Source organism: Balaenoptera ricei, chromosome 2, assembly GCF_028023285.1.
Source record: "Balaenoptera ricei isolate mBalRic1 chromosome 2, mBalRic1.hap2, whole genome shotgun sequence".
In the NCBI taxonomy this organism is placed as follows: domain Eukaryota; kingdom Metazoa; phylum Chordata; class Mammalia; order Artiodactyla; family Balaenopteridae; genus Balaenoptera; species Balaenoptera ricei.
This window is the reverse complement of record NC_082640.1, coordinates 113713042-113736412: the sequence shown is the minus strand read 5'-3', so window position 1 is coordinate 113736412 and position 23371 is coordinate 113713042. Positions and strand designations below refer to the sequence as shown.

General features: G+C 45.2%; 1 protein-coding gene across 1 annotated transcript; it reads left to right on the top strand.

The window, feature by feature from the left end:
- The first annotated feature begins 34 nt into the window (after window positions 1–34).
- On the top strand, window positions 35–21410 carry C2H14orf93 (chromosome 2 C14orf93 homolog). Its single transcript, XM_059915635.1, has 7 exons — window positions 35–66; window positions 10606–11624; window positions 13714–14034; window positions 18485–18546; window positions 18915–19018; window positions 19855–19967; window positions 20257–21410. Exons 2-7 carry the CDS (start codon window positions 11025–11027, stop codon window positions 20674–20676), a joined length of 1620 nt encoding a protein of 539 aa, XP_059771618.1. The 5' UTR covers window positions 35–66; window positions 10606–11024; the 3' UTR covers window positions 20677–21410.
- The last annotated feature ends 1961 nt before the right edge of the window (window positions 21411–23371 follow it).

Below are 23371 nucleotides of genomic sequence, written 5' to 3'. Positions count from 1 at the left end.
CGGCTCTGGCTCCGCGAGTCCTTCTTTTTGCACACACACGAATACAAAGAGCCATACGACCTTCGGGTATCCTTTTTCCATTTTTTTTCTCCTTAATCTTTTGTGTGTTTTCGAATTTTTTTTAAAAAATAGAGATCTGTGGCAATGCTGGGGTGAGGAAACTGTTGCTAAGGGGAATGTGCGCTTTTCCCCATTTCTTTTTCTGTCTCTCTTCCTCTTTCTTCTTCCTGGTCAAGGTTTTAAATATACCAAGAAGTTGAGAAGCAGGATGGCCGTGTACAACTGTTTGCAGCCAAATTTATAGAGATTTTTTTTCTTTTTGCTATCACATTTTAAGAACTGGTAAATTTTTATGGTCAGGGGAATTTTAAAAATTTAGCCTCTTGGGAAGTGTAGGTTTCTTTTTTTAAGCGGGATGAAGGGATAATGTAAATTTCTGCCACAGGCAACGTCGAAGGAAGCGGAGATTTGAGACTCCCTCATAAAGCTGTTTGCGTGCGTTTTACACACCCTCCCCCAGAACCAAAACCAAGTGGCTTGAATGTGGCAATTGTCCAAGGCCAATAGGTTAAAAATGTTTGGATTTTATAATTGTGACACTCATTTCCCGGCGGGGGAGGGGGGTCAAAGCCCTTCTTACAGTGTGTCTTACACACATTTTTCATGAGAACATTGTGTGTGTGTGTGTGTTTCTTTAAGCAAATAATTTCGTAAAGATTTATCTTGGGGTTTTGTGCTTTGTGTATATGTACAGTATGTGTATATGTGCCATATCAGATTTTGTTTTCAAAAGCGATTGCCTTTGGTTTTTTGTGTGCAAAGTAGCCCCTAGGATGTAGATTTTTTTCTGTTGTGTTCCCAAATGTGATCTAGACAGGATTTCATGTGCAAATTAAAGCTTAGAAGAAATCCTATGCATAGAATTACTTAGGCATTTTCATTCCATGTGCATTTACTGTATTTTCTGCTCTTCTTCTAAAGTATCAGATTAGTGAATAAATAATTGCCAAGGAATATGCAGTCCATGTGGCAAATGAGGGTAGGCAATTTATTGAGTCTGTGGTTTAAAGCCTTCTTTAGTGACTGTTTTGCCTAAGTGGTTTTGCTTTTTATTGTCTCACGTTCTTAAATGTACAGCTGTGTATATTTTGGCCTTTATGTGTGGTTTGGTTGGTGTGTTCAGAAGGGAAGTTCTCTCTTGGCTTTTTGACAAAATGGTCGTTGATAGGTTGGGATTTGTTTGAAAAACTTCACAGCTGGCAAAATATCAGGAAAATAATCCAGTCAAGTCCAATTCTCAAAAACTGTTCATGGTGGTGGTGATGGGGGAGGCGCCAAGAGGAGGCAAAGGCAAATAATATATGGGAGGGATAAGAAATGCATTTTGGTTATCATGTCGGATTTTTAAAATGAAAAGCCTTCTCCCCATGCCACGGAGAGAAGTGTACGAATTAGAGAACAACGGGCTCAGAACAGCACCTCCGGTTGCAGGAGACGTATTCTCACTTTATTCTGTTACAGAACCACTGTCTCCTATTAGGACTCATACGGAAAATATTTATAGTCAAATCTCTATTGGCAGATTGGAGTGAAAGCATAGGAGGTATATGGGGTGATGAGGGAGAAACTGGAATGTCACAAGTGAAGTAGCGACCAGGAGATAAAAAAAGATCTACTGTAGGGTTCAAATTTCAGGACAACAAAACCTGTGTGATAAAACAGTTCCATTCCCCACCTCGCGTCCCACTCAGTTTCAAGCAGTATTTAGGACACCTAACAACGGCGATTAAACTGTTTGTACAGGTCTTGACATTCACTATAATGAAAGTAGCCCGTGTGGGCTCTCTGGGTTTATCTGTATTGAGTGCATTTTTATTCCCTAACAATACAAGTCAGATCAGTCTCAAATGTGGATCATTCCACAAGTTTAGGCCTGCGTATCTTTGAAATCTAGTCAGTCTAGTGACCTTTGTGATGGCAGCAATGTTGGGAATTTTTAATGGAGTTTTGCTCTTAATCTTTTTCGCCTCACTGCAGGTCTTCACGTATACTTTTTACCTTCTCGGAAAACAGAGAGTTCTTCTAGAGCAGTATACACAGCCCAAGCCCCTGTCTTCCTATGCTATTTGATTTTTAGTAGGATTTTAGGCTCAGAGCCAATGTCCTTGCTTTGAATTTCTTTGTAAGAAACAAAATTCCTCCCACGAATATATCGTTGGCTTGGCCCTCCTACCAAAGCAAAGCTAAACTCGGTTGGTTTTGCTTGGGAATCCGCGGGGCCCCTCGAGATGAAAACTTCTTTGAAGTAAGGGCAGCTGCCACCTTGCTGAAAGATCTGCAGCTGAGGCCGGCAGGAACGAAAAGCCTTCTGCCACCAAACGTATGAGGCCGACTTGTGGCCACTGTACCTATAATTGTGTACACACAGCTTTGTGAGCAGCAGAGAACAAAAGCGAGTAAACAAAAAAAAAGCAAGCTAAAGATGGCGTCTAACGGCTTTCAAAAAGCCTCGCAGTCGTGTCCCTCCCTGAAGAGGCCCCTCCCCTCCCTGGCTTGTTGAGTGATTGTGGATTGCGGCCAATAACGTCCCAGCCCTGCTCCGCCTCATCGTCCAACCGCCAATCACCGGGAGCCCGGCGACTGGCGGGGCGGGGCCTCCCCGCGTGCGCGCGCGTTGGCCGGGTACACGAGCCGCGCATCGGTCGTCCCTGGCCGCCCGCGCGCCTTTCTTGGCGCCGCTCAGTCAGGTGGCGCGGCGCGCGGGGCACACGCGGTGGGACACGCTTAGGGCCGCCAAAGCGGGATCGCCGCGGGAACTCTCCCGCCATACTCCCCCCAAGCCCTCCGAGCTTTTTTGGCCACGTAGTCTACCCACGGTGACCCAGCGAGATCCCCGGCCGCGCCTCGGCCAATCTGCTGTCTGCGGCCTTCTGAGGAACACCCCTTTCCCAGGACACCCAGGGCACAGTCTACCGGGGGGCTCAGTGGCGGGTCGCCCTGTTCCTTGCGGCCTCGAGGGCGGAGCTCAGCTCTGTTCTCCCTTGCGCCGCTGTGTTCACCCTGCCTGTGGCTGAAACACACGCTCTCTTCGGAAATTGTTCTGCTGTCCCTCGTGCCCACTTTGTCATCTTTGACTAATATTTAATCAGCTAACATTTACCGAGGGCTCGCTGGGCACACGATACAGCTTTAGGAGCTAGTTTTTCATTTTTCAGTTTCTCCAGAAATGCAGGAAGAGTCATTTACGTCAGGCACATGGATATGAAAACCTTAAACCGGTAATTTTAATCTCACCAAGTTGCATTTTAGCACATGTAAAGAAAAAGGACAGTGCTATACTGGGTTAAAAACTCTGGTACTACTATACAAACATACTTGGAATTTTCGGATTACGTGGGATCCTTTTCTTAGGACCTCATTCTGCCCTCTGGGTCTACATCTTTTTTACCCCTAGAAACGAGGTCTTAGATTTTGGTTTTTTTGTAGATCCTTAGGTGGGTCAGTCTTTAAAAATGTAGAAAAATACTGTTTTTTGGTATTTACTTACCTGCTCTTGTGTGATAAGGAGCTCATGTCTGATAGAAATAGGTTTTGAGAGGACCTTCTATCCGGTGAGCCATTTTGCACCTTCAAGTGGGGTAGAAGGGCTGACCAGCACAGCAGGAACTTTAAGTGGCCATTTTCCTTTTTTATTTCTTAAAATGAAGATTATGGTATCAATTGCTATGCTTTCAGTAATCACATTTAAGGAAGTCCATTGCTAGCATGACCCGGAATGAGTCAAGGGCCCATTATAAAAACATATATCATCTGAGTGATACCATATCCTACACACCTATTAAACAGTGGGAAAACTTTTATTTTTCATAGTTTGGAGGTGAACTCAGTCATGCAGAAAATTCAAACTCAGAATGGGTTGAAGCAAGCAGGGGAGCTGCCAAGGGTATGATATATTTAGTTATAACAAAAATACATGTCTTGGGAGGAAAGGGATAGTTAAGATTATGGACAGTCTCACCCTGAGCTGTCTGTCTAAAGAAGATGAGTTTGCTTTCTTCTTTATCTAAATATTTATTTAAAAAAACACAAAATTTTTGAAAAGTACATTTTCTAGGCTCCTTTCACATGTATTAAAATTAGACCAATACAGAATGAACCCCAAACACACAGATTTTATGTCAACTTAAGTTTGACAGCTGCTGTCATTTTGTGTTGGCAACTCATCATAGGATTGAAGATCTTTTTCTTAACATTCAATTCTAAAAGTTGATAGCATTTTGCAAAAGGCGTGTATGTTATTCAGTGGTGGTCAATCTTAGTTTATTCCTGTTGTTTCTTTCTTGAACAAGAATGCAAACTCTTGGTTTTAGAATAAATCAGCAATCTGAAGTTGCGAAAGTTGACAGTATTAATGTTTAATAATAATGGTATAGACACTGCCTGAATAATTTACTCCAGTTAACTGTTGCTTTGCCAGACATTCCATGGATTGCTTCATGGGCTATTATATTAAACAGTTATACATTTTGAGAGGTAAAATAAAGAGACCATAATAAAGTTTAGCTATGTTAATAATGTTGGCAGCGTTAAATGGGCTTTAGAACCTTAAAATAGTGATAGAAAAAAGCAAGAATGATTAATTATGGTAGGTCTGGAGTGTTAGACAAGAAGAATTTAGCAGGTTGTAGCAACAGATAATGCAGCACTATCTATAATAAAGTTCTTTTATCAGTTTGAATTATTCAGACTGAGAAAAGTCTGTAAAGTAAAAAGAGTGTCTCAATAGCATATATCTTTGTCTTGCTCTCTCCACATCAATGAATCTTGGCCCCTGAGTTCATCTTTTTCTTCTCTGCAGCCTCACGGAAGAGCTTGCTTTCCTCCCTTCTCACATTGCGCGAATCCTTGCTAGAAGAAAACTTAAATCCTTTCCTAATATGTTCATCCTTTCCTTTTTCACTGGCCTTTTTTCTTTCTGCTTTTTAAACATACTGAGGCTCTAGTGCCCTTTCTGACTTCCTATTTCCTTCCTTTCATAACTAAACTCTAGAAAACTTGACTTCATGTCTTGCTTCCATTTTCTCTCCATCACGTTCTCTTTCGTCTACTGCATAGTATTACTTTCACTACAAAAAATACCTCTCTGGTCATTGCCAGTGACCGTCACAGACAAATAAAATGTATTTCCTTAATTTGCATCTTTTTTAACCATTCTGCTGCACTTGTCACAGTTGATTGGATCCACTTTTTTTTTTTATAAGATTGTTTTATTTATTTATTTTTTTGTATATTTTTTTTGGCTGTGTTGGGTCTTCGTTTCTGTGCGAGGGCTTTCTCTAGTTGTGGCAAACGGGGGCCACTCCTCATCGCGGTGCGCTGGCCCCTCACCATCGCGGCCTCTCCCGTTGCGGGGCACAGGCTCCAGACGCGCAGGCTCAGCAGCCGTGGCTCACGGGCCCAGTTGCTCCGTGGCACGTGGGATCTTCCCAGACCAGGGCTCGAACCCGTGTCCTCCGCATTGGCAGCAGATTCCCAACCACTGCGCCACAAGGGAAGCCCCACTTTTTTTCTTTTTAATAAATTTACTTATTTATTTTTGGCTGCGTTGGGTCTTCGTTGCTGTGAGTGGGCTTTCTCTAGATGCGGTGAGCGGCGGCTACTCTTTGTTGTGGTGCACAGGCTTCTCATTTCTCATTGCAGTGGCTTCTCTTGTTGCGGAGCACAGGCTCCAGGTGCGCGGGCTTCAGTAGTTGCTGCACGCGGGCTCAGTAGTTGTGGCTCACGGGCTCTAGAGTGCGGGCTCAGTAGTTGTGGCTCACGGGCTCTAGAGTGCAGCCTCAGTAGTTGTGGGGCACAGGCTTAGTTGCTCTGTGGCAATGTGGGATCTTCCCAGACCAGGGCTCGAACCCTTGTTCCCTACATTGGCAGGCGGATTCTTAACCACTGTGCCACCAGGGAAGTCCCTTGACACTCTACTTTGGCTTTCATAACACTCTTTTCCTCCCACCTTACTGACCATTCTTCTCTTTTAATGAAGCCTCTTGCAAGGATTGGCTCGAAGTGCTGTCCTTGGCCTTTGCCAAGGGCTTTGTATTTACTCCTTGGAGAGCTCATTCACTCTCTGAGGTTCAAATATAACCTCCTGCTAAAGTTTCCAAATCTGCATTCCAGCTCTGACCTTCCTCTTGTTTTTGTTTTTCAGTCCTAGCCAGTTGCTTTCAGAACATTCCATTTAAAGATGCTGCCATCAGTTTGAAATTTAACGTGTTGTATAAATACACATCTTCTCAAACATGCTGGTGCCTCCTCTCAGCTTCCTCATTTCTATCATTCTGTCAGTGGTACCATCTTCTGACCCTCAGGTTTATAATCTTGAAGCTGTCTTTAACCAATCTCTATCCCCCACATTTATTAAGTTAAGAAATATGATCAGTCCTTCCTCCAGGATGTTGAACCTTCATATCCACAACGCTGATTCTCATCACTTCTCTCCAGGATTAAACAGTCTCCTAACCTCTAACTGTTCCACTTTAGTTATCTAAGACAGGGGTCAGCAAACTATAGCCTGTAATCTTAGGTCTGGCCTGCCACCTGTTTTTGTATGGCCCATGAGCTAAGAATGGCTTTTATATTTTTTAATGTAAATGTTAAATGTAATTTGTGACATTTCTGTGTCCATAAATAAAGTTTTATTGGAACACAGCCATGCTCATGTTTATGTATTGCCCATGGCTGCTTTGTGCTACAATGGCAGAGTTGAATAGTTGTGACAGAAACCACATGGCCTGCAAAGCCTAAGTTATTTACTATCTAGTCCTTTACAGAGAAAGGTTTGCGGACCCCTGCTCTAAGAGTTTCCTTAACTTGATTTTCAAAGTCCTCTGTCAGGTTTCTGTACCTTTTATATAAGCCCTTTTGCTCTGATCTCTCACATGTACCCTATTAATTCTGTTATGTTTGTTTTTTTCCTCTCACTTATCTATCACGTCTTCTTACCACCCTCCCAGTTCATCCTATATCTTGCTCAAGGCTCAGTTGTAGGTTTTTCTTCGATAAGCCCCCTTCCACGTGATTTCATTCTGTTGATCTTTCTATTATTTTGAACTAACTCCTCAAGATTTTTTTAGTCTGTACCATATTTTTAGGCACGTGTATATTTTGACTCGTTCTTTAGACATTCTATTCTCACAGGCACTGTAAGCTCCTTGTGTGTAGGGACTTTGTCTTCCCTCCACTTGAGTACTTGGAGGTGGCAATCCATTTTGGTGACTCATCCTTTAGCATGGCCTTGCTTATAGAGAATTTTTAGAAACACATTTTTTTTGTTGTTTTTAACTTGCTCATCTCTAATGGGGATATATGTAGCTAATGATATTAGTGTTTTGTTTTTAATAATTTATCCAGCATTTGAATTGGTGTCTGGTTAGTAAATATCACAATGTGAAATGTTCCTTTAATACCTGCCAACTCCAGTTTCCTCATGCTTTTATTTCAGTGTCTTAGAGCTTATGTGGGAGACTCTAGCAGGAGCCAGGGAAACTAAGTCAGCAGTAATATCCATAGGAACCCCAAAAGAGTTATTTGAATGCCCATTATGTTACATTGCACTGTACCAGGTTTTTGTAGACAGATTAATTCAAGAAAACACCTATTTGTTGCCCTGAATGTGACATTCTAAAATGGACATAGTTAGGTAATACACAAAGTCGAAAAGCAGAAAGAAATTGAGGGACAAAATTATAGAGCAGATAGTATCGTGATATTTTATGTCAACACAAATATGAAAATATATTTAGTATTAAAAACTAGCAGAGTTGAAATTATCCTTAGTCTAAACCAGGTCATGATAGTAAGTAAATTACAAATACTCTGTTTTCTCAATACCTTTCTAATTTGCATCACAAAAGGTTTTGTACTGATAAATGCGTCTTTGTAGACTTGAATTCATTTTTTCTTAGAAATGTGATATTAAATTTAGAGGGGAAACTCCCCAAATTCTATTTCAAGCCATTGTTTGTTTTTTTTTTTTTTTTTCAAGATTAGGACGTCAGGATGGATGTCCAGGATGGGAACACAAAAGGTTTCAGGAATCTAGCTGTTATGTGTGGAGGACTGACTGTGTGCCAGTATTCTGTAGGTTCCTTTATATATATTATATACAGTCTTCACAAAAACACTCAAAGTAGGCAGAGATGAGAACACTGGGGCTCAGAAAAGGGAATTATATGCCCAAGTTCACACAGCCCATTTTAGTGCTGTTTTGGGAAGATTACCTAAGAAAGACCATTTAAGGGGAGGGAGGGGCTCAAGGCAGGCACAACGCTAGCAGGGGTAAAGGCCTCCTGCAAGAAAGAGTGAGTTTTTGGGGCAAGAGCATTGCAGTTGTCAATTTGATCCCAGGAAGTGTACCCACCCGGAGTCCCAACATGATGCATCTTCATTTCTTTTTTTTTTTAATTTTTAAAAATTGAAGTATAGTTAATGTAAATTATATGTTACAAATGTACAATATAGTGATACACAATTTTTAGAGGTTGCACTCCATTTATAGTTATTATAAAATATTGGCTACATTCCCTGTGTTGTACAGTATATCCTTGTAGTTTATTTTATACATTATTTATTTATTTATTAAAAACAGTTTTTTTAACTGAAGTATAGTTGATGTACAGTATTATATAAGTGACAGGTCTTAATTTCTTGTTGTACAAATCCTGAACCCAAGTGGTATATTACTGTTTACATAATTTTCTTTTTCTCACAACATCCATGTTTCAGATTAAACTCTGCATGATGTTGGTTTTAAAAAAGTTAAAAACCCCGCTGGAGCATGTAGGACCTTATTTAGGAAAGAAAAGGATATATTAATGATTCATCCACAAATTGACCTGGGAATCGCTTAGTGCTTTCCTTTAACCTTTCGTTTTAATTTGGCTTTAACCTTTATTTTTTGTTGTTGTTGTTTTTGTTTGTTTGTTTTATTTATTTTTGGCGGCGTTGGGTCTTCGTTGCTGCGAGTAGGCTTTTCTCTAGTTGTGGAGGGGGGGGCTACTCTTTGTTGCAGTGCATGGGCTTCTCATTGTGGTAGCTTCTCTTGTTGCAGAGCACGGGCTCTAGGCACGCGGGCTTCAGTAGTTGTGGCACGCAGGCTCAGTAGTTGTGGCGCACAGGCTTTGTTGCTCCGCGCCATGTGGAATCTTCCTGGACCAGGGCTCGAACCCATGTCCCCTGCATCGGCTGGCGGATTCTTAACCACTGCGCCACCAGGGAAGTCCTAACCTTTAGTTTTTTAGGTTTAACTATGCCTTCCAGTGACCCTAGTGATAAAGAAGCAGTAAATGGATTTAAGTTCTTACAAGATGTGAATATCTAGCACAGAAAAGCATTTCTTCGATATAAAGGGTAGAAAAAGCAAATTAAAGACTATTCTTTAATAACCAAATGTAATTAAAATGCATTGTCAGATTTACATTTTAGTACCTCAGAGGCATTGATATTGCCTGTTTCTGAAATGAGATTGCTGACTCAAAACAAACAAACAAACAAACCATATCTCGGAATGTGGAAAATTCTCCTAATCTCCTCCTCTCCTTTTAGTTGTGATGTTATGATATAATTTACAGGGTAAGATAGAATTGTATCTCTTGAGGAAATTGTAAACACACTTAAGATTTTGTCACTTAGGGAGCTTCAGGCAGAAAGTTTCTTTTTTCTGTAATCAAGTGTCATTTAGAAAATGACAATATGAAGCTCCTTGGAGTGTTCTCGGTTGTACAAACCAACCCTCCCACGCTTTTTTTTTCCTCCTGAAGTAGCTTAGTTGCTTAACTACAGTGATTCAAAAGAGAGGCAGTTTGGCTTATCATTGATATTCTGGTCTCTCCTTTTGGGGGCTGGTTGTGTGGGTAGAGTGGCAGCATGTAGCTACTTAGACAATCCCGTTCAGCTCTGCCTCTCCCTTAAGCAGCATGAGAAGTGGAGTTGAGGGGCCCCAGAAGTGATTTCTCTAGGCTTCCAGCTGGAGGATTCAGAACAGCTAGTTTCTATTGAAGAGGCTGTAGGCCCAGGTGTACAAAGTGTGAGAGTAGGGGGCTGTGCAGCCCTGGTTACTGCAGCTCAACTCTCCTATCCAGCTTTTCCTTTCATTTCCCTGCCCACCCCCAAAACATTAATGATATAATAGTGTGAAGTTGGCAACATGTTGGGGGCTGCATTGATTGGCCTTTTCCTTGTTTAGGAGTCTTACTCTGAATGCATCTGTATGCAAATTATAGAGACGGTAGAATCATGATTTTTTATGTCAACAAAAAGTGGTATCAGTTCAAACACACACACACTAAACTGAAAGTAGCCATAACTGGATTCTGCTGTCTTCCCCTTACCTTGAAAAAGATATATAAGTTCTCTGCATGTCTCTTCTCTGGCCCTGGGTTAACATGTGTTTCCTAGAGCTGTTGTGTGGATGAGATTAACCTACATGAAGTGTTCTGAACTCCTTAAGGAATGATGTCAAAGCAGTAAAATGCAGTACTGTTTTTACAGGCAAGACAGAGAGACAGAGAAGACAGATCTACATTTTCTTCCTTAATATTCTGATCTTTCCAGATGCCCGTGGGTCCTTTTGAGTCCCATCTCTGTTCCTTAGCTTGGAGTGGTCGGGAATTCCATGCCTTCCACCCTCTGAAACTGTGTTCCTCCCGAAGGCCTTTGTAGGCCCACCCTTTTGGGAAGGGGTGAGTGTGACCCCCAGTGTGCTGAGCTAGGGCAGCACAGGATCTGCACAGAGAAGAAGGCCCTCTGCTCCACAGCCCGAGGAGAGGCAGCCATGGACTGTGTGCGCCTTCAGGGCTAGCCCACTCCTCCTTCACAGAACCCAGCCCCGGGGGGCCCAGGCTGCTCCGACCACCCTCCATGAAAAAGGAGAGTGAATCCAAAGAGGCCAGAGCTTCGTGCGGTCCGGTCGACTGGGGACACTTTTGGAGCAGTCCAGCAGCGTGAGCACGGGCCTTCCTGCCTCTGCCACCATGTCCTTCAGCGCCACCATTCTCTTCTCCCCTCCCAGTGGCGGCGAGGCCAGATGCTGCTGCTGTGCCTGTAAGAGCGAGACCAGCGGGGGCAGCACAGGCTGTCAGGGCGGGAACCCTCCTCCCAGCACCCCGATCACGGTCACCGGACACGGCCTGGCCGTCCAGAGTTCAGAGCAGCTCCTGCATATTATCTACCAGCGGGTGGATAAGGCCGTGGGTCTGGCTGAGGCTGCGCTGGGTCTCGCCAGGGCCAACAACGAATTGTTAAAACGTCTCCAGGAGGAAGTGGGTGAGCTGAGGCAAGGGAAGGTGCCCGTCCCCGATGAAGACAGCGAGAGCCGGGCTCACGGCTCCCCGCCCGAGGAGCCCGGGCCCCTCAAGGAGAGCCCCGGAGAGGCAGACAGGGCCGTGCCGGCCGGGGAAGAGGAGTGTGACAGCGTGGGCAGCGGCGTGCAGGTGGTGATCGAGGAGCTGCGGCAGCTGGGAGCGGCCTCAGCTGGGGGGCCTGGGCCCTTGGGCTTCCCGGCCGCTCAGAGAGACGTACGGCTCCCGGGATGCGCCCTGGCTGCAGGCGAGGGGCCTCCGATGCTCGACCCCGTGAGTACGCAGCGCAGGACACTAGCGGGGCTGTGCTTCTGTGCTCTTCCCGGCCTCTTTCTCTTCTCTTCTCTCCATCCTTCAGCCTTTCTTTCGGTTGTATCTGTGACAAAACAGCACGGTACCCAGTTTCCTTTGCCGGCAGGGAGAGTCAGCCCTCCTGGTTTTTTTGGGTTTTGTTTTTGGGTTTTTTTTTTTTTTTTTGGTACCGTGGCCTCTCCGGCAGAAGGTCATTTTCTGGCGTGAGTGGTGTCGGGGCAGTGGTACTGCCCTCCCTCTCTGTCGCTCTGCATGGCACCTTCTCCACAGCTGCCTTGGCTGCTCCGTGGGTTCTGCCTCTCCTGGCGAGGATGCCTGCTGAGCACAGACGGCTCATTCATATTTGATCACGGGCCCTCTGCTTGCCAAGAGGAATTCAGGACTAAGAGAGAGTTGGGGATGTGAGGAGAGAGAGGCAGAGGCGGGGAGAGAGAGAGAAGGGAAAGTGGGAGGGAGAGGACAAAGATAATAGCCGACAGGTGTAGAGAGGGAAAGAGGCAGGCGGAAATGAAGGGAAGGAGAAAAAGTGGAAAACAAGAGCAGAGGAGAAAGGTGAACCTAAATGGAAGGAGAATTGATGCAAGAGAGAGAAAATGAGGTAAGGTGGGAGGGAGGTAGAGGAGAGGAAATAAAAATGAGGAACAGAAATGAGAGTTGAGAGTTAACAGTAAGGGGATAATAACATGTAGGGAGAAAGAGGGAAGCGAGCGGGCCTATTTTGTGAGCAGGAAAAGACAAAGAAGTACACTGTGCTATTTCAGCTTCTTTACTGCTCAGGGCCATATGAGCAGGAAAATCCTGGCTGAGGAGAGTAAAAACTGCAGAAGTAGTTTCACACATGGAAGTATGGAAAGGAGATGGAGCAACTCTAGAGATCTCAGAGATGGGAAACTAACAGATGTGTTGCCACTTGAGAGACAGTGGGAGGTCTGTCAGCTCTCCTCCACCCTCTCCTCCAGAGTGTCCTCCCTCTGCCCTGTCTCTTTTCCTCCTCCCCGCCACGACGAGGCCAGACACCCAGGAAAGTGTAGAGCAGCAGAACACACAGGGTTGATGGGAGGGATGAGACTCCCAGCCCATCTGCTGGATCTGAGGAATGTGACCAGTTGTGTCACACTGCAACTGGTCACTGCTCCCCCGAGGCCTAGCCACGTGCGTGGGTGATGGCCCTGCGGCTCGCCCCAGTCTGTGCCCCGCCAGGGACTGTCCTTGGTTTGGGACTGTTGGAGCAGGAGCTGGGAAGGTGGGAGGAGGCAAGGAGGTACCAGGCCAGGCAGTGCCCTGAGCTGTGGTTCTTTCTGGCAGGGAAGGCTTCCAAGCCGACAGGATGGAATTAGATTTCACAGCACAGAAAGCAGCTCACAGGTCTATAAATCTCAGCCTCCTCCCCCACTTCTTTCTGTGTTTTTTTTCCCCCACTTTCACTGTTTTGTTTTCTTGGCTGCAAAAATCCCCCTCCTTTCTTCTTTCCCCTCTCTCTTTCTCTCTCCCCCTTCCTCCCTCGTTCCTTCCCCTACCCTGTATGTCCTTGAGTGAGGAGGGCACAGGCAGGCAAGCAGGTGTCCGGGCAGTGACAGTCGGATGTGGCCAGGGCAGGATCAAGGTGAGGGCACACACTGGCCCCACAAAGGGAGAAGGGCGGGGTCGGGGAGGCAGTGCTAGCTAGCCTCTCTAGAGATTTCTGACTTTATATCTCCCTCCTTTGCTCCCATATTTCTCCTTTTTATTGATATTTTATTTTCTCGCTCCTTCTCTTGCTTGGTTTTCCTTTCTTGTCATCACTTCCTCCCTCAACTCCTTTCAGGCAAAACACTTACCTAGCTACATTTCCTATACTCAAGCACAAAGCATAAATGACTGCTCACAAAGCGTCAGAAACATGCCTTCTCTGTATAATCAGTCCTATGGTAATGACCCAACATGAGAGGCCCTGTACCCACAGAAATATTTGCCTACACTCCCTGTTCATTATACTTGGCCAATGAATGATGGTTGATCAGGTTCCCGTAAGCCTGGCTGGCTAATAAGCTATTCTTTTTTATGTTCTTAGCTGGTGGATGATTATGTGGCCTCTGAGGGTGCAGTGCAGCGGTTGCTGGCCCCTGCTTATGCCAAGCAGCTTTCACCAGCCACACAACTGGCGATCCAGCAGACAACCTCAGAGACAGGGCCGGAAAGCGGAACCAAGCTGCCACCGCCCCGCCCCGAGGACATGCTTAGTGCTGCTGCTGCCCTGGAAGGTGCCTTGGAAGAATCAGGCCCTGGGGGAACTGGGGAGCTGAGACACTCTCTAGGATTTACTGCTTCCCCATGCAGGACCAGAGGGAGTGGGCAGAAGAACTCCAGGCGCAAGCGGGATCTGGTCCTCTCTGTGAGTGAGCTCAATTTCTACACATTTTTCTTCAGTCTGGAGAGATAAGTGAAGAGGGAAATGTGGGTTGATTTTAAACGTCCCATATCGAATGAATGGTATCCTGAAGCCTGCTGGAGTGGGAGGGGCAAGAAGGAGACTGACTCTTCCCTAGCCCAGGGACAGGCAGCCCCTCTGCTATCAGTGGAACTTCTTTAGGTTTTTCCAGATAGATTGATATCTTCCATTTAAAGATAAGGGAATTATATCATATATATAATTACATAATTATATCTCCTGGTGATCTCATAATCCTGATGGGGAGATCCTTAAGGGGTTAAGCAGATTGACTGCAGCAGAGTAGCACTGGAAACTGCCTGCAAATTACCAGTGTTCAGGATAAGTAGCAAGGGTCCCCTTGGGCAGAAAGGCCAAGGTGTCCTGAGGTGGTCCCATACCCCAAAGATGCAGAGGGCCACTAGACACTCAGCTCAGGTATAAAAGGTTTGGAGATTCTAGTGATTCTCAGAGCACTTGGCAGGGAAGGTACTGATATGATCCAGTTCTGCCTGAAAACTTGCAGTGGCTCGGAGCCCTAGGAACGTCACTAAACATCCTACAGTGTACAGGATGTCTCCCCCAACACCCCCATTATCCAGCCTAAAATGTCAATAGTGCCGAGGTTGAGAAACCCTGTTTTAGGGTGACCGCAGACCTTTGGATCAGCTCTGTCGCCCAAAACATCTTTCTGATAACTATGGGGATGTTCTTTAGCCATATCGTGTTCCCACTGATGGTAATGGGCCTCCATTCTCTGGATAATGGCTGATGAGGTAACTTGAGGGTTCTGGTTAGGAGTGGAGGTCACCACTGACATCCAGCAAAATCTCCTCATAGTATAGAACTCATTTCTCCTTGTTACAGTCTTAGTAAAGATTGAAAACAGCTGACTACCATTTATACCTCCTTTATTCATATTACTTCTTTCTTTTTCTAAGAGATCCTACTCTTACTCTGCCTTTCATTTGATTTGTTTTTACATTGACAGATTCTTTTTTTTTTTTTCCCTTCCAGAAGACACAATTCATAATCAGTATCAACTGGTTTCTAACCTTCATTTCAAATTTTGGTTATGTTCAGTGACATGTCACTTATCAAGAACAGGGAATAGGGGGACTTTCCTGGTGGTCCAGTGGCTAAGACTCCGTGCTCCCAAAGCAAGGGGCCTGGGTTCAATCCCTGGTCAGGGAACTAGATCCCACATGCTGCAACTAAGTGTTTGCATGCCGCAACTAAAAAAAAAAAAAAAAAAGATCCTGCATGCCACAACTAAAGATCCCGCATGCCGCATGAAGATCCCGTGTGCCGCAGCTAAGACCAGGTGCAGCCAAATAAATAATATTAAAAGAAAAAAAAAAAAAAAGAACAAGGACTAGGTTTAGTTTCTCTGTCATGGATTTCTGGCCCAAGAGGGCACTGTTGTTGCCAGTGATAGAAATGGAGGCTTATACCTAGAAGTACATTTCAAGGGATTTCCCAAAAATTCATAGTGCTTAAATTGTGAATAAAGGTGTGATAGTTAAAATTTGCATAAAATCAAGACTTTTGATCAGTTCCATTCCTCTAGTGCCTACTGCCTCCAGCGAGAGGTCTAGTGATGAGGCCTGGCTTCTTCCTGCCCTTTGGAGAGCTCAGCATTGGACCTTCTGGGAGGACAGCATTCTCAGTCATCCTGCTCTGTGTTATAGTGCTTGAAGAGGAGCGAGAGGACCAGTCAGGGAGTCTTGCTGCCCGTCACAGAGAAAGATATAAAACGTTCTTGTATTAGTCTGTGGGTTTAGAGGGAGAGGGATAGTTGCAGATCTTCACTGTTCCAACCTTTAGCTCTGGGAAGGAATGAGAGAGGCATCTCTCCAATCTGATGAAGCTGCTGTGGGTTGCTGCTAGGGATCCAAAAGAACCAAATCGGAATCTTAATTCCTTGGACTGCTGCAGATCCCAGCCACCCATCGGGGAAATTATTCATTTTTAGCTCACTCAGGAGGTAGGTGAGCCAGCAGCCTTTACAGTCTTAATGCTTATTATTGTCTAGAGTATTTTCCCTTTCCACTTCAAGCTTGGTTGGATTTTTATCAGCTGATCTCTTCCAAGCCACTTGAATTGGAAGCTATGCAACTCCCCCACCCTACTTTTTTTTCTTTTCTTTTTTTCTGCAACTCTTTCAAATTCTTTCTGAAGCATTTACCCATCTTTTGTGATTTTTCAAGTTTGGACTACTAAGAGGTAAAATAACTATATCAAATATGAAGCTAGTACAACAGTCTTTTTTACAGAGTGGAGACCCTAGCCATAAAGAGTTAACAGTAATTTACTAAGTTGATATGGTCAGTCAGCCATACGGGTAGGAGCGTAAATTGGGCATTTTTTAATATGAAGCTGAAATCCTGAGATCAGCATCCCATCAGTTTGGGACTGGGTAATTTCCATTGACTGAAGGACCTTGGGCTGAAAATATAATGAGAAACAACAAAACTAAATTTAATAGGAAGAAATGTAAAATCCTACATTAAAGTTTAAAAAAAAAAAAAAGGGCTTCCCTGGTAGCGCAGTGGTTGAGAGTCTGCCTGCCAGTGCAGGGGACACGAGTTCGAGCCCTGGTCTGGGAAGATCCCACATGCCATGAGCAGCTGGGCCCGTGAACCACAATTACTGAGCCTGCGCATCTGGAGCCTGTGCTCCGCAACAGGAGAGGCCGCGATAGTGAGAGGCCCGCGCACCGTGATGAAGAGTGGCCCCTGCTTGCCGCAACTGGAGAGAGCCCTCGCACAGAAACGAAGACCCAACACAGCCATAAATAAATAAACAAATAAATAAAATTAAAAAAAACACAAAAAACAGTTGCAGAATGGTGGAGACAGTAATCCATGTGAAAAACGGACTTGAGTTGACTACAAGCTCACTATGAATGAGCCCTGTGACACTGAGAGTAGGGATGGGCTTGCTAAGAGAGGTACAGCATCTTGAGTTTCATTCCTAGAAGTATAGAGTTCTACTTGGGGAAGTAATGCTCCCTTTGGCCAGACCTCAACAGATGAGTTAGATTCAGTTCCAGGTGCCATGTTTTAAGAGGGACACTGGCAAACCAGAGAGGCACATAGTTTCATGAGGAGTCTGTCTGGCAACTATGTCATGAGGAATGGTTGAAGGACTTGGTGTTTAGACAGGATAAGAAAAGACTTGGGGAGTACATGGAAGCTGTCTTCAAATACTTCAGGTGCTGTTAGGGCAAAACTGGGGTCAGATTTCGGAGCATCTAAGGCAAATTTTTTTTAAAATTTGTTTATTTATTTATTTTTGGCTGCACTGGCTCTTGGTTGCTGTGCGCGGGCTTTCTCTAGTTGCAATGAGCTTGGGCTACTCTTCATTGCGGTGCATGGTCTTCTCATTGCAGTGGCTTCTCGTTGCGGAGCATGGGCTGTAGGCGCACGGGCTTCAGTAGTTGTGGCACGTGGGCTCAGTAGTTGTGGCTCGCAGGCTCTAGAGCGCAGGCTCAGTAGTTATGGCGCTTGGGCTTAGTTGCTCCACGGCATGTGGGATCTTCCTGGACCAGAGCTCCAACCCGTGTGCCCTGCATTGGCAGGCGGATTCTTAACCACTGCGCCACCAGGGAAGCCCCTGAGGCAAAAGTTTTTAACAATTAGAGATGTTCAATAGTAGCTGAGTCAAAAACTAGTGAGAACCCATCATTAAAGGTGTATAAGCAAAGGTAGCAACTTCCCTGGTGGCACAGTGGTTAAGAATCCGCCTGCCAATGAAGGGGACATGGTTTCGATCCCTGGTCCGGGAAGATCCCACATGCCATGGAGCACCTAAGCCTATGCGCCACAACTACTGAGCCTGCGCTCTGCAGCCCGCGTGCTACAACTACTGAAGCCCGCACGCCTAGAGCCCATGCTCCGCAACAAGAGAAGTCACCGCAGTGAGAAGCCCGTGCACCACAACAAAGAGTAGCCCCCGCTCACTGCAGCTAGAGAAAGCTCGCGTGCAGCAACGAAGACCCAACACAGCCAAAAATAAATAAATAAAATTAAAATAAAAAAAAAAAAAGAAATGTCCACTTGCAGTAGCCCTGGTGTATATTTGCTCTCTCCTTGCTATTAGGAGTATGTTTGTGGAAGTGTTTGAAACCCTCTACTGTAGTGATCATATTCCCTGGGAGCAGAAGTAAGACCAGGGGTAATCCTGGAGACTCCACACAAATTAAATGAAAAGGAAAGAAAGGGAGGGTTCATTAGAAATACTAACTTGGATCGGCTCTATGGCTAAGAAAGGACATCAACAGAAATGGTACCTAGACTATGGGCAGCATTCAGGCAGAGAACCCCATAGGGACAGTGCCTAGGGACCAGAGGAGGGTTTCATCATATTTGCTCCTGGCTTGATTCTGTGTTTGTTTGTTTGTTTCCCCTAGAAATTGGTCCACAATGTGCATAACCACATCACCAATGACAAGAGATTCAATGGGTCTGAAAGGTACGATCCTCTTGAGGGAAAAGATCATAAGGAACTTTGCCAAGGAGAGGGGAATAGAGGGGGCTGCTCCAGTATAACAGTGAGGCTAAGGCTTCCATCTCACCATTGCCCCTTGTATACTGTCTTAGGCCATGGAGGACTTTGCCACGAAGTTGATTAGTGCTGGGAATCTCTGTCTAGCTTTTAAAATGATGACGAGGGACTTCCCTGACGATCCAGTGGTTAAAACTCTACCCTCCCACTACAGGGGGCACGGGTTCCATCCCTGGTTGGGGAACTAAGATCCCACAAGCCACGTGGTGCAGCCAAAAAATAAATAAATAAAATAAAATGCTGACTGCCTTATTCACTCTCTTCTCTTGTGGCAGCATCAAGTCCTCTTGGAATATTTCAGTAGTGAAGTTCCTTCTGGAAAAGCTCAAGCAGGAGCTGGTAACCAGTCCCCACAATTACACTGACAAGGAGCTGAAAGGTGAGAAAAACTAAGTTAACTCCCATCCCATCCTTTCTTCATCCCCTGTTCCTGGCCAGAGGAGAAGAGGCATATGGAGATGATTTAGGTGGTTTTGAAAATAGAGGACTTAAAAAAATTGGTTTTTGTTATTCTTTTCACCTACAATATATACAGGATTGTCTCTAATTGCCTTTTTATTCCCCTACTCAGTCTGAAATGAAAATGGGAGAAGGAAAGGGCCAGAACACCATCATGCATGACACTTACACGCAGAGCCTGAATCTAGGGTGTTATGAAAAGGAGGTCAGAATCCAGCCCTGCCCTTTTGTCCCTAAATATTATGTCCTGGGTTTTCTACTTTCCTTGCTCTTCTGTTATTTGTCTGTAGCACTAAGAAAGCTTCTGCTGAAAAAGTACTTGTAATCTGCTGCCAGCTGAGTAGAATGGGGGTAGGTTTAACTGGGAGTGGGGGAAGGGAGTTACAGAAGCATTGGAGTTGTCTTTTTTTTTTTTTTAATATCTTTATTGGAGTATAATTGCTTTACAATGGTGTGTTAGTTTCTGCTGTATAACAAAGTGAATCAGCTACACATATACATATGTTCCCATATCTCTTCCCTCTTGCGTCTCCCTCCCTCCCTGGAGTTGTCTTTTTATAGTGGGAGGAGTTCCTGTTGGAGACGGAGAGGGGCAGAGGGAGCTAAACCAGAGAGGAATGAATAGATGCTGATGGACATACCCAGAAAGCCCATCGTCTAAACAGTGGTTCACCCCTCTCCCATCCAGTAGTATTAGGGCAAAAAAAAGGGCTGAGGACCCTGCTTTTTGCTGCCTGCCTTCTCCCTCCCCACCAGGAGCCTGTGTAGCCTACTTCCTTACTAAGAGGCGTGAGTACCGCAACTCCCTGAACCCCTTTAAAGGCCTAAAAGAAAAAGAGGAGAAGAAACTTCGAAGTCGCAGATATCGGGTAGGTTTCTAGTCTTTCCTTTCAAGATGCTAAACTCTAAACTCTAATAAATAAGTCACAGTGGGAAGGGCCAGGGGACGTGGCATCTGAGAAAAGAGTTGAGATCCAGGAATGGAGCAGAGGAGGAGGAGGAAGGGAGCCAGTTCTAAGATCTGACTTGGGTTCTCTTGAGAACTTGGTTCTCTCAGGCACAGATTTTACACAGCCTCCCTTCCACCCAAACCCTTTCCCCAAACCTAATGCATGGTTTGTTGCTCTTCCTAATCTCTGTCCTGGGCTCCTACCTTAGCTTTTTGCCAACCGATCCAGCATCATGAGGCATTTTGGCCCTGAGGACCAACGCCTGTGGAAGGATGTGACAGAGGAGCTGATGTCAGATGAAGAGGACAGCCTTAACGAGCCAGGTGTCTGGGTAGCCCGGCCTCCCCGTTTCCGGGCCCAGCGCCTCACGCAGCTCTGCTACCACCTGGATGCCAACTCTAAGCATGGCACCAAAGCCAACCGTGTGTACGGACCTCCCTCAGACCGCTTACCTTCTGCTGAGGCCCAGCTCCTTCCACCAGAACTTTACAATCCTAATTTCCAAGAGGAGGAGGATGAGGGAGGTGATGAGAATGGACCTGTCTCCCCATCTTTTGACCAACCCCACAAAACCTGCTGTCCTGACTTGAACTCGTTCATTGAAATCAAGGTGGAAAAGGATGAGTGAAATCTATAAACCAAGAATAACTCTGGCATCCGCCTCTTCCCATGTCCTCAAAATGGGTGGCCACAGGGCTTCCCAGAATAACGAGATGTCTTCTGCAGTCTGAGAAAGCAAATCTGCCTCTCTTCTCAACACAGTCTCCACTGGAAGTGGAAGCTGGCAGCTCTGGTGGGATAAAAGGACTTATCTCCAAGGGGGAAAAACTCCCCCTGCTGTGAACGACAGGCCAGAAAATGCTTATTCCTAAGCGTAACAGTGCCTCGGAGGAGCCTGGGATGAGACAAGGAGGAGGATGGGTCCAAGAAACAGGAGGCCTTCTTGACGTATGCCCTGGTCTCTGAGTTGTTTTTTCTTCTGGTTTCACTCAAAGCTCTAGGGAAGCGGCGCTTGGTTATACCTTCTACTTCTTCCCCTGACTGCTGGTCTTGCTCTGCAGTGGAAGCAGCACAGGACCAGGCCAGGGTAATACTGCCACCTGGTGGACAGTTTCAGTCATGGGCTTCATTCTTCTGAGCAGAACACAGGCTCCATCCGTATTTGGGAATTGGGATCTAGATGTAATAGCTATTGTTTATTGAATTATATAAGGAAGATTTTATTATTCCCATTGTACACATGAGGAAGTTAAGGCTTAAAGAGTTCCCCCGTCTCACCAGTAGCTGCTTTCCCACCGTGTGACCAAGCAGTATACGTGGCTTGGTAGCTATTTCTTAGTCCTGTCAGCCAAGCTGTATTTTGAGGAAGGTGAGTGTGTGTGTGTGTATGTGTGTGTGCACACACAAGCACACATGCAGAATATATATACACACACAAAATTTGTGCCTTTTTGGATGGATTGAGAAGTAAACATGGCTTTCTCGTCACTCAGTCAATCATACAACAAATATTGATTGCTTACTAGGTGTCAGGTACTGTGCTAGGTGCTATGGATAAACTGTTGAACAGGCTAGATACTGATCAGAAGTTTTATTGTCTAGTCAGGAAGCCAGGCATTTAAGTAGGCAATGAAATGAACTGTGATAAGTGTGATGATGGGGGAAGGTAGCTACCATGGCTATGTACCACAGGGGTAACTAACTTACTCTGGCGGTCTGAAAAGGCTTCGCGGAGAGTGTTTAAACTGATGCTTGAAAGACGGGGAGAAGTTAACCAGGAGGGAAGGGGAAGCCAAGAGAGTGTTCCAAACCTAGGGAATAGCAAGTACAAAAGTCCAGAGGCAAGAGAGAGCACAGACAAGGTGCAGTTCTACTGCAGAACCATTTGGGGAAGGGATGTTGCTGAGAGAAGAGGCTGGAGAGATAGACAGACTCTGTAAAATACCTTAAAGAGTATAGACTTAGTTAAAGGACAGTGAGAAATCGCTGACAGGTTTTAAACAGGGAAATAAGATGATCAGTTTTGTGTTTTTGAAGAATCACTTGACCTCAGGGTTCAAGATGGATGAGAGGGAGAAAGCCTTGGCAGGGAGACTTTTGCAGTGGTCCAGGAGAGAAAAGATGGTGGCCTGATATATATATATATATATATATATATATATATATATATAAATGTAGTGGTGATGATGAGGGAAGGACAGATTTGAAAGATATTTTGGAAGCAGAATTGATAGGACTTGCTGATAGGACTTGCTTGGATTTGAGGTTAAGGGAGGAGGACATAGGGTTGATGTTCAGGTTTCTGGCTTAAGTAGCTAAGTGGTTAATGATGCCATTTACTCAGGAAATGCTGGAGGAGCCAGTTTTGGGAGGCAGGGAAGGTGAGGTCAGGGTGTTGTGTGCCTTTGAGACAACCAAGTGGAGATGCTATTCGTCAGCTGAGTTTTTAAGTCCAAGAATGTCTGGGCTAGAAATATGGATTTGGGAGTCACCTGTGTACACAGAGGCTAATTAAGGTCCTGGGAATGGAGAATAGGGCCTGTGGAGCTCCCAGCTCCAGTTCAGACTATGGAGTGGCTACCCAGAGGGCGTGAGCACTACTGGAGCATGCGCTGTCAGTGCACCACACCCCCTTCACTTTCGTCTCCTTCCTGTTAATCCCCTGAAAACACAGGTTGTTGATCCCAACTGTGCCCATTGCTGCCACTACCAACTCCTGGATGCGCCTCCTTTAACAGCATCTCAACTTTTCAGAAGATTTACTCTCCCACTTTAACCCCAAAGGAGCAAAGTTCCCAAATATTAGAGGATGTAAGTAATTGGAAGGAAGAATCCGAGTTCTCCTTCCCCATGTGGAAACAGGAAAGGAGGGAGAACATTATGGTTGATTCTGAAGACATAGCTCACAGCAGGTTCTGGATGCAACCTGATAGCTCCCCTTGGTTACTAATGCTCTCAGTCCTCCCTGCTTCCAATCTGAGAGTAAACTCTCCTCTGGATCAGGGAAAAGCTGTAGGCCTGACCTGGGAAACAGAGAGGCTGATTCTCAGGAGAGATGAGGTCAGGGAGACAATGCAGCTAGGACAGAGAAGCCAAATAGTTTGTGCCAAATTAATTTCCCCAAAGATATTAACCTCCTTTCCTCCCCCATTCCCTAAGGCTACACTAAAATTATAAAAGGTGTTCAAAATGTTGAGATGAAAATAATATGCATGATTTGTTTGCGTATAATTTTCATACGAATTTACTATCTAAATACAAAGGAGTCATTTCTTTCTCCATTCCCCTCTCCCCTGCCATGTGCTAGTCTGGGCAAAATCAGT